At 41.4% G+C, this 11407-nt stretch overlaps 1 protein-coding gene across 4 annotated transcripts in view; it reads left to right on the top strand.

Annotated features, from left to right (window-relative positions):
* The window catches only part of KLHL32 (kelch-like family member 32), a 230252-nt gene that overhangs the window by 146739 nt on the left and 72106 nt on the right, over positions 1 to 11407 (top strand). For 3 of the 4 annotated variants that reach the window (XM_011955164.1, XM_011955162.1, XM_011955163.1), the window contains one exon: positions 7505 to 7603. The exons of the other annotated variant lie outside the window; for it this stretch is intronic. In XM_011955164.1, the coding sequence (XP_011810554.1) occupies positions 7505 to 7603 (99 nt within the window). The remainder of the gene's footprint in view (positions 1 to 7504; positions 7604 to 11407) is intronic. 4 annotated transcript variants of the gene reach the window in all.

The following is an 11407-nucleotide window of genomic DNA, read 5'->3' as shown; positions in this document are numbered from 1 at the left end:
TTACTAGGTTGGGGAAGTTCTCCTGGATGATATCCTGCAGAGTGTTTTCCAACTTGGTTCCATTTTCCCCGTCACTTTCAAGCACACCAATCAGACGTAGATTTGGTCTTTCCACATAATCCCATATTTCTTGGAGGCTTTGTTCATTTCTTTTTGCTCTTTTTTCTCTACACTTCTTTTCTCACTTCATTTCTTTTATTTGATCTTCAATCGCTGATACTTCTTCTTTCATTTGATCGAGTCGGTTACTGAAGCTTGTGCATTTGTCACGTAGTTCTCGTGTTATGGTTTTCATCTCTATCACTTCTTTTAAGGACTTCTCTACATTGGTTATTCTAGTTAGCCATTTGTCAAATCTTTTTTCAAGGTTTTTAGTTTCTTCGCGCTGGTTACATAGTTCCTTTTTTAGCTCTGAGAAGTTTGATCGACTGAAGCCTTCTTCTCTCAACTCTTCAAAGTCATTCTCTGTCCAGCTTTGTTCCGTTGCTGGCGATGAGCTGCGTTCCTTTGGAGGGGGAGATGCGCTCTCATTTTTTGAATTTCCAGCTTTTCTGCCCTGCTTTTTCCCCATCTTTGTGGTTTTATCTGCCTTTGGTCTTTGATGATGGTGGCATACTGATGGGGTTTTGGTGTGGGTGTCCTTTCTGTTTTTTGGTTTTCCTTCTAACAGTCAGGACCCTCAGCTGCAGTTCTGTTGGAGTTTGCTTGAGGTCCACTCTGGATCCTGTTTGCCTAGGTATCAGCAACAGAGGCTGCAGAAGATAGAATATTGCTGAACAGCGAGTGTTGGTGTCTGATTCTTGCTCTGGAAGCTTCGTCTCAGGGGTGTACCCAGCCGTGTGAGGTGTGAGGTGTCGGTCTGCACCTAGTGGGGGATGTCACCCAGTTAGGCTACTCAGGGGTCAGGGACCCACTTGAGCAGGCAGTCTGTCCATTCTCAGATCTCAACCTCCTTGCTGGGAGATCCACTGCTCTCTTCAAAGCTGTCACACAGGGACATTTACCTCTGCAGAGGTTTCTGCTGCTTTTTGTTTAGCTATGCCCTGTCCCCAGAGGTGGAGCCCTCTTTTTTCTTTGTAAAGAACTCTACTTTGATTTGGGACAATTGTGCATCTAGCCATAAAAATTTAATTTCCTAGACTCTTTTACAGCTATGTGTAGCCACCCAGCCAATGAGATGTAAGTGGAAGTCTCTGTAACAGTGTTTGTAGGAAATCTATTGTTTTTCTGATAAACAATGCCAGACTTGGTCGGGCGCAGTGGCTCAAGCCTGTAATCCCAGCACTTTGGGAGGCCGAGATGGGTGGATCACGAGGTCAGGAGATCAAGACCACCCTGGCTAACACGGTGAAACCCCGTCTCTACTAAAAAATACAAAAAAAAACTAGCCGGGTGAGGTGGCGGGCGCCTGTAGTCCCAGCTACTTGGGAGGCTGAGGCAGGAGAATGGCGTGAACCCGGGAGGCGGAGCCTGCAGTGAGCTGAGATCCGGCCACTGCAGTCCAGCCTGGGCCACAGAGCAAGACTCCATCTCAAAAAAAAAAAAAGAAAAAAAAAACAATGCCAGACTCAGCTGGCAAATGTTTTTGTTCTTTGCCCTCTCCTTTCTTTCTGCTTTGAATGTAGATGTAATGCCTGGAGTTATGGCAGCCAATTTGAGACCATGAAACCACAGCCTAAGATCTGTCAAGCAGGAAAATACAAGGAAGCTGGTTGCCACTCTAAGCTGCCTAATCCAAATGTTATTGGAAAAGTAACCCTCATATTTGTTTAAACTGTTTTGTTACATATAGGCACACACAATTGTAATGATACACAAGCAATTTCGTGGTCCTTAAAACAGTTTTTGAGGTAGACGTCATTACTTTCACTGTACAAATAAGAACACTGAGGCACCTGGATTTGAGCTGTTCTCCCAAGTAAATTCTATCAGCAAATGTAGGAGCCAGGATTTGAAAGCAGACAGTGTGACCTAGAACACATAGGCTTAGTTCCCCAGACATCTATGGAGACCCAGGATGAGGTACGGGTGGGGAGAGATCTTGCCAAGCTTTGTATAAGGAGTGGATTTAGAATTGGATCTTGAAATGAGTAGGATTTTGACATATGGAAATTAAAGAAATGAGGAGGACATTGAAGATGGAGAACAAGGTATTGCCTGAGTGTGGAGACTAGTAGATTACTGGCTTTAGCAAAGGAACCAGAAGGTCATAAAATTGGAGAAAAGTTTTTAACAGAAGGTTGGGGCTACATGGTGAGGGTTTCCAAATACAAGCCTCAAAAGTTTGAATTCTGTGATTTATAGAGAACTACTGAATTCTAGCCAGTATTGCTCAGATGGAACACTTCAACAGACATATTTATGAACATTTCCCAATATGATCATAACATTTAGAAATTGGAATTCATGTGTTCTATTATCCTTACTTGAACTATGTTTTTCTTTCTTAAAAATAAACTTCAGGTGTCAGATATAGATGTGCAGTGCATGATTCAATTTAGAAAATTCTTTTCCTTTAAATGGGTGCCACCTTGTGGATACAAAGTCCTTAGTGCAGTGGTTTTGAAACTAAAAGAGATTGGTGGCAATTTCTCATAGCTAGATAGATCTTGTGTTTCATGTTCCATCTGTGAGAATTCTGTCATAAAGAACTTTATGCAAGACATTTTATGTGTATTGAATATATGATCATTTAAAAGCTATTTATGCTGTTATATCCAGTTCATTTGATGATTATAAGTTCAAGATTCTGATAATTTGCCATTCTGTAATACTGTACAGGAAAAAAAAATCCCCAAGAAACAAAATATAAAGAAGGGAGAAAACACATTCATTTATTCTCATAAATGATATTAGACTACTTTAATTTGCAGTTGTGCAAGCGCTTGTTTTGCTTGCAAATGCATGTTGTTCATGTGCACACATCGTATGTGTGTTTACTAAAGACCTTAGTTGTCTGACTTTAACATGCTCAAATCCTTCAGTCTACTGTACACATAAACCAAGAAGCAAGTAATTTAAAAATCTCCTTATGCAAGAAATGAAGAAGATAGCTTTGAAGATCTGAAAATACAAAATTTTCTGAAGATGCTAACTCACTTTTTCATAGGCAGGAAAAAAAAAAGGTCACACTGAGACTTACCATGGCTGTTAAAGACAGTCACTACCAGCGACCAATCCAAGAGGCAAGGTAAAAGGGAGAGGGAAAATAAAGAGAAAAAGAAGACAGAATTGAGAGAATAGACACCTGATGATCCAGGAGGATGAGCTGAAGAAGGAGGGGTAGGGATGCCCTGGGGACTGTGGGGTGTCCCTGCTCCCACTGCTCAGTCCCAGCTCCACCCTCCCAGAGCCCCCATGTGAGGTGTGGGCACTGACTGAGGTAGCCCACATCATCATGCCCTGCACAGAATCTCACCGCAGGTCCCATTTCCCTCCTCTTTCACCAGATTCTGGCCCCATATTCTGCCTGGAGACCAGGAATCCCAGTCTTATTGCAGTTTAGAGGGCCTTCATTGGAGATCATGCAAATTCACCTGTCTGCTACCAACCCTGCTTGGATTGGTGAGCAGAGGACATGTTGGCACAGAGTATTCAAGCATGCCTCCTACCAGCAGGGTGATTGGACCACCCCATGACTGAATTCTGACATAATTTCTCCTACCAGGTACCCATCCCCTTCTCCTGCACTTGTGGGTTTTACACTATTACTTTGCCACACCATTCCGTGTTACCCTAAATACAGCCACTGGTCAGTTCTTACACCCGCCAAAATGAGTGTAGAGTGTAGAGTTTCAGCATTTGGAATGGGAATCAGCTGTGGCCTTCTTATTCATATGACCTTGACTGCTACAAGTTGCAGGAGGGATTCCTGGGTCGGTTCCTAATCACATCTCATTACTTGGTGAGGTGAGGCTAGAGATGACCTCGCTGCTAGCACTGTCCAGCATCCCTTATTCATGAACAGCACCTTGTGTTCTGCCACCTGGTGGTCAGGCGGGGAAAGAATCCTCTATACAGATAGTCCTGTGAACAAGAAACATTCATACCCCCACCTAAGTTTGCTCCTGGTTGCATCAAAACCTGTTTGCAAATCTGGAGAAGCCCCAGCTCTACAGGTGAGCTCCACCCAAGCAGGTGAGCGTCACTGGGGGGTAGAGGCAATGCCTAGCCTAGTTTGGCTTCTTTTAGGGTTTCCTTTTCCCTCAGTCCCCCTCCCCACCCCACTCCCCTGCCACTGGATTCTGGACCACTTGGCTTTATGCATCTAGCATTTTCTTGATCTCTTGTTATTAAGACATTTTGTCTTGTCCACTGTTTATGCTTCTAGCTGTGATATGCTCCTCCAGACTGATGAGTGACTGGATGTGTCAGGCTACTCACATTAGCTCCTATTCCCACCCTGTGTGCTTTCAGATCTTGGGGAACGTCTCTTCCTTCCTGCAGGTGGTCCTTGAGTGACCCTTCTTCCTGTCCGTCCTGGTTTTGAGTGTCAGACTGCATGTTGATGGGTATGTTTCGGAAATACCTAAATATAATGCTTGGCAGAAGTTAAATGCAGCTGTCTTAGTTGTTCTCCATAAACCTGTGTGTTTGAGATCCCTTTTTTCTGCAGAGGTTGTTCTTTTGGCCAGTCCTTCGAGGCAGGTGACAGATAAATTCACCACACTGTAAATCATGAGGAGATTGGACCTTTGATTTTATTGCTGGCCAAACACAAATTTCCTGGAAAAATATATTCGAACGGTCAGTCACCAAAGAGCAACAAAGCTGAATTAAAAGTCTCTGGTACAGTGAGGTTTGCAAACACTGGTTCTGTTTCCATAAGTGAGAACAGCTGTCCTGGTAGGGTTTCTTTCTCCAACCCTTTAAGAGCACTTAGAGATTTTCTCTGCTAAAGCATATTTTAGAAAAACTTATGTTACAATGAGTGGAAGGAAAAAACTACGAAACAAAAAAATTTTAAAAAGACAAAAACAATCGCCATATGGGTTTTTCATGTGCAGGCTTCTGGAAGTCCGCCTGCTGGACGTGTAACACATGCTATGGAATATTCATCTTGTCTCTCTGTGATCTCTGTCTTTGTGTTTGCTATTAGTGAGCCTTGGAGGTTATCACAAATACCAGTTGTGTGAAATGAGCACAACTGACAGAATTTAAAGGCTAAAACCAACCTTTCTAATCCATCTATTCCCCATTCTCCTCCTTAAGCCTTGCCTCTTCTGCAAGACTATAAGACATCCTTGCTCCTCTGATGGGAGCTGCAGTAATTTCCTGAATGTCAGTCAAAGCCTCCTTCCTTGAGGAGCTGGAGAAATTCGGGTTTCTCTTTCTGACTAGATGGAAAAGGAGCTATAAAGACTTTTCAGAATAAGATGAGTGTTGGTATTTTTGCCACATGTGCTTAACTTTTTCACTTCATTACTTTGCTAGCTTAGAAATATAGAGTCCTTTTTTTCTTTCTTATAAAATTAGTTAAAATAGATTCTGAATTAAAAATATGTGTAGAGATCAATTATTACATCAGAATAACTTCATTAATATTGAGCAACAGCTATGTGTGCTGGACATTGTTCTGAGTGCTGGGGATACAAAATAGACTAAGTCCCTGCTCTCCTGAAATTTATAGTGAGCAGAAGGAAATAAGCAAATAGGCAAAAAGATATGTAATGTGAGGTGGTAAGCACTGTGGTGAAGAATAAAACAAAGTTAGGAGCTAGGGAATGATTGCTGTTCAGGGGTGGGTTACTGTTCTACACAGGATGGTCAGGGAAGGCATCTCAGGTAAGACAATATCTGAAGGATATGAGGGAGTGGCCCAGGCAGAACAAACAACTAGTTGTAAACACCAAGGTGCTCAGCATATTCAAGAACTTTTTAGGTTATAGTGAAGACTTTTTGGATTTTATTTTCATTGAAATGGAAAGTGTTTAGAAAGTTCTGAATAAAAAGAGTGACATGATTTCATTTGTGTTTTTAAAGAACCAGTTTGGTTGATATTACTAAAACAGATAGTGTGAGTGGACAAAGGAGAAAGAGGAGAAAGCAGGGCAACTAGCTAGGAGGTGATTACAGTTAAGTTTAGGAAGAGGAGTTGACTGGACTAAAGCAGTGATGATGGAGTCATGAGCAGTGATCAGATTCTGAAACTATTTTGAAGATAGAACCAACAGGTCTGACTGATGAATTGGATATAAGGCCTAAGGAAAAGAAGAGTCAAGAATGACCCTGAGGTTTTCAAACATACCATCCAGTAGAAAGAGAACCTATAGTGATGCAGGAACAAGGAGACAATTGCAGGCAGAAGGGGTTGGGATCAAGCACACAAGTGGACTGTTGGGGAGAGCAGAAGGTACTGATACAGGTGTAGGTAGATGGGTTGGTAGATTTGGTGGTAAGAGGTTTTCAAGGATCATGAAGTGAAAATCCAGTGGCAGAGGAGGAGTTGGAGGCTTGAGAAAGGAGTGTGGTGAAGTAGTAGAGTGGAGGGGTGAATTGACTAGTGCCTCCTGTGCATCAGAGTCACTCAGGACACTTGTTAAAACACTAGTTACCTCACCCTGAAACGTACTGATTCAGTACATCTGGGAGGCGCCCAAGAGTTTGCAGTTTAATAAGTTCCTAGGTGATGCCAATGCTCCTGGTCCAGAGACCAGACTTCGGGAGCCACTGGGCTGGGGAAATGGGTTAGAATGGAGGGCTGGGGCATCACTAAAGGCTTCCTTGCACCTGGCAGTGATTCATGTGAATTTTGTCAACATGGTCGTGTGCCTTTTTTCCAGCCCTGAGCAGCTGCTCAACAGCTGGCAACAGTAGGTAGATAATTGGACTTAACAAAATGAAGAATTGGTATCACCAGGATACTTAGGAGGCATTACCTCTATGTGATGTCTTTGTATTCTGAAAATACTAATTGAACATCCTTTATTTTAAATAGAAGGGATAAGAGAATCTGAGACTGAGAAAGAGGAAAATGGAAGTTTGCGGATAAAGCTTACTGTTGTAGGACTTAGAAGTAAAATGGAGTAATATCCACCTCTGGTCTCATATGGCAAGGAGAAACATATGCCCCTTTCCCTAACATACCTGTTTCTGTGGTCTAGTTACTAAAGAGCAAAATTCTGAAATATACTTTGAAAAACTAAAACTCAGTTCTTTTGTATTTTATAAGATTACATCATTGACTGAATTTTAAGAGGGTTATATTGTTCTTTGAAAATGTTTATACCCTCCTACAAAAAAATAAGTGGTTAACTGCAGAGCTTCACACACAGAAATGATATCAGCACATGCGGTAAAGAGAAAATCGGCTGGTAGAGTAAGGGCCACAGCTCATTAATGAGAACAGGAAGAGAAGAACTGACTTCCATAAAAAGAAACAGTGTTAATTGAAATAGAATATGTAAAGCAGAAATTTAAATATACTATGGTATAGCTACATATTAAGCAGCATTATATTTTTAAGTGTAACCGATAGTTTTCTTTTTATTAAAAAACAAAACAGATTTTGCTGGAGCCAGGTGTGATCCAGGATGTGCTAGCAGCGGGCAGTCACCTACAGCTGTTGGAGCTTCTCAATTTATGCTCCCACTATCTCATCCAGGTATGTGAGCTTGCATCCTGCTCATACACCCTTCGTATTCCCTTCCCCGCAGTCAGAAGCTGGCCCCCACCAACTGGAGCTGAATGACAGGTAAAGTGGGGGTGGGGTGTGGGCTGTGGTAGCAGAGTTTCTCCAGGACATAAGCTGAGAAGCTCCTGGGAGGGCGGCTGCTGCTCTTGCGTCCAATCACGGAAGCAGGAATTTTCCTCCACTGTCCTGCCCACCTTAGGTCTCCACGACCCCTGAGCAGCCGATTAACTCAGTGACCACGCACAGGGTTCCCTGCAGGGGCCCGGGGAGGTGACGCTGAAAGGAGTCCTAGTCCGAAGCAATATTGTCTGGTTATGGAAATAATCACAAATGTAAGAAAAGTCTAATAGTCATTGAATATTTCAGGAACAGTATCTAGTAAATCACAAAGTCCTATGTAATTAATTACCATGTGAACTTCCCAGGCAGTAAATGCTAGAGAAGGGATGAGTGATGTTCGTATTCCTGCCCTGATTTGCTGGTCAGGAAAGGCCCCATGAGAACGAGGGAGAGAAAACTCCCCAACGCCAAGCACTGACTGTGTGTTCACAGTTGTTTCCCATTCAGTCCTCACAATAACTTTGCCCGTTTTTATAGATTTAAAAAATCAGAGACTTAAAATGTATCCAACTTGCCTGAGGCAATATGGCTGGTAGGACTTTCTGATTCCAAAGACCATTTCTTGGTTGGATGAAAACTCCTTGTTAGATAGGAGTCTATGGGGCATCTTAGGCAAACGGTATGGCTATGAGTCTCTTGGACTTTATAGAGTGTAACTAACTAATTTCCAATTTTAGGATCCTCCCATTTCCTCCACTGGTGTTACCTTCACTTGCATTTATTATAGCATTAAAAAATAATTTGAAGAAATAATAAATTCATCACACAATTTAATGCCACTGTCTTTGTGCATATGACACGATATGAGTGAGCAGAAAAGTTTTGTTTTCCTGCCCAATTACTTTACTTTCCTTTTAAATCATTTTCTCTAATTTTAAATATATACTTTTATCATTGACTTCCATTACCTCTTAAGTAGTTTACAAAGCTCTCTCTCGTCTAGAATCTTATTTAATCTTCCCAGCAACCCTGGAAAATAGGAACCAGCACTTCCCAGGGAGACAGTGTGAGGAAGGTCAGCCATGTTCACCTGAGGAAAATTCAAATACAGTATATGGAATTCTTATGATTATTTCAGCACATTTAATCTAACAGTAAATGGTTAATGTTTTTTTTTTTTTACCTTATTTTCCTTTCTTTTCCTCTCAGTATTGTTAGGTGGTATGGGAAAGCTATTTTTAATCCCTTTCTGCCTGTAGCAAATGGGAATCATGTAGAAAGGTTATAAGACTTCAAAAGTGTGTGTTTGACTTGTGAAATTGAAATTACTTTTATTTGACATTTCTACATCAAATATTGCAACTTGGGCTTTACGCATCATCACCTGATTCACTTTCCCCATGGCAGACAGTAATCAGTGATGCATGTTGACACAGTTTGGTTATAGCATTAGTTATCATGGTGCACATTATAAACGCTGTGTATATGCAGGGGTGTGTGGGTATACCTAAGTCTATAATTTTCTGTGAGTGAGAATTCCAGATGAACATTAAAAGTTCATGGGTGTTTCCCCCTTTCCCATCAGATAGGTGATTTGTTGAGATACTAAGTGACTTGCATACTTTGGAATTTAACTTCTGCATTTCATTATTGCGCTGAGGTAAAAGTATAGCATGCCTACATGCTTGTGGACAGTTATTATTCAGGCTTCTTGAATAGTGGTTGAAATTTTCACTGTCTTTTCACAAATGTTTTCATTTTGTCATGTAACTTTACTTCTACTTTTTACCTGTGATTATTGCAAGATGTCAAACTTGTAGAAGGAAACTTTGACTACATGAGTACCAAAATCATGTCGATGTAGAAACCTTCCTTATTTCAGCCTTTTAAAAATATATACCCTGCTTCTCTCTTAGGATTATAAAAATCACAGACTGGGTCAATTCAATCTACTTTTATATTTTGATATGGTCTCATAGCTATATCTGTTTGCTATTTTTTGGTAATATTGTTCAACTGATTTTTAATTTAATGTGGGACTATTTCATTGAGTATATAAAAATAATGTTTTCTTAATGTGAAAAATTCCCAGTGCTTAAAATGTACCCAGGAATTGTGCCCCTTCAGTCAATGCTGATATATTCTACATCTTTGCGTGATACTTTGTCAACTAGGAGTTTTTGAAACCACTCTCTTCACTCAGATGTCTGGTGTTGTTTTGTTGTTCTCAAACTGCCATTCTTTCTTTGATTTCTCTGCCAGAGGAGTGAAGGGCAGACCAGCTCAAATATACCATTGCCCTCCAGTGCTCATTTCAAAGCATCTCCAAGGGGAACCAGTGGAAGCTCCCTGAGCCTCACCGTCTTCCTACAGTTCCTCTGAACATGTAAATGGTGCTGCTGCCCTCCTGAAAAGGAAAGGAATACCTGGCACTGTGTGGGCTCCTTTCTCTTGAATTTCCTCTGGCAGGCTGCTGAGAGAAGAACCCCAAATTGCAGGGGCAGTCCTCCTCTGTGTCAGTGGGGACAGCTATTGAATTAGCTGCCTAATTAGCCTTCTCAGAGGTTCCCAAAGCATGTGTGTGGGAAAAAGGAAAGCTGGGCAATGAACTTGATGCTAATTGATGGGGAGGTGGAGTGTCTTGCCTTTCTTTAGGCTCCCACTAATCTAATCCATAGGTTATAGTAGCCTCCTGAGCAGTCTGCTTGTTTCTAGCCTCAATCTGTGGTAACCCATGGTCCCCAGAGCATCACTATCTTTTCCCAAGAAAGGGAACCACATATATTGAGGGCCTATCCACGCTGAGTGTTTTGCAGGGACTCCCATTTCCACTGTTAAGTCACCCCTTAACACTGGTGGGTTGTTTTCTTTTTACAGATGGAGAAACTTAAATTCAGAACTAGGATGTTGATCTGGCTTGAAAACTTTCATTAGCTCCCCTGATCATCATTCAAGTACATTATTTCTCCCACAAAAGTCTTTAGCCTCATCTTCAAGGCCCGGCCTGTTCCTCCCTGGCCTCATCTCCAGCCCTGGTGCCTTTCCTAGCCTGTTTTGTTCTGGGCCCTAAGGCAGAGTTTTCATGTTGAGACTTGCCATTAGGGGAGAAGATTCACTGGTAGAGATCCTCAGTGGCAGGCAGAGCCTCTCAGTCCCCTCAGTACCAAGGGGTAGGAGTGGGGAAAACTTCACACACACACACACACACACACACACACACACCATTGCCTCTGCTGATGCACAATGCCATAAGATCAGGAATATCGGCAACTGAATTTTGTGTTACATCCCCTGCAAGGGATGCATCAGAAGCTTTGATGAAGATGTCTCTTTTTTGTCATTAACTTTCCAAAAAAAAAAAAAAAAGTGTATACATTTTGTATCACCTTTCCCAAGTATATTCTATTGTCTTATTAACAATCATTCTTTATGTTCACCAAGTATCGTCTTTTTAATAATATGCAATTTAAATGTATTGATAAACAGAACCATCATGTAGACTTTTCAAGTAAAACCACCAAAGTACTGAATACGCAACTCCCTTTTTGATAGGAATATAGGTCTAATATCTATTGCTAGACAGCAGGTGGCAGTGTGAATCCACCAGAATTCAGTAGTTAATTTAAAGCAAAAATCAGAAAAAAAAAGAAAAGAAAAATTATTTATTTTGCTACATATTAGTCTTCTGACCTAATCAGTAAAAAAGTCATTATT

The sequence above is a fragment of the Colobus angolensis genome, unplaced genomic scaffold (genome assembly GCF_000951035.1).
Source record: "Colobus angolensis palliatus isolate OR3802 unplaced genomic scaffold, Cang.pa_1.0 Scaffold398, whole genome shotgun sequence".
In the NCBI taxonomy this organism is placed as follows: domain Eukaryota; kingdom Metazoa; phylum Chordata; class Mammalia; order Primates; family Cercopithecidae; genus Colobus; species Colobus angolensis.
The sequence above is the reverse complement of the archived record's forward strand: the minus strand, read 5'-3'. Positions and strand labels throughout refer to the sequence as shown.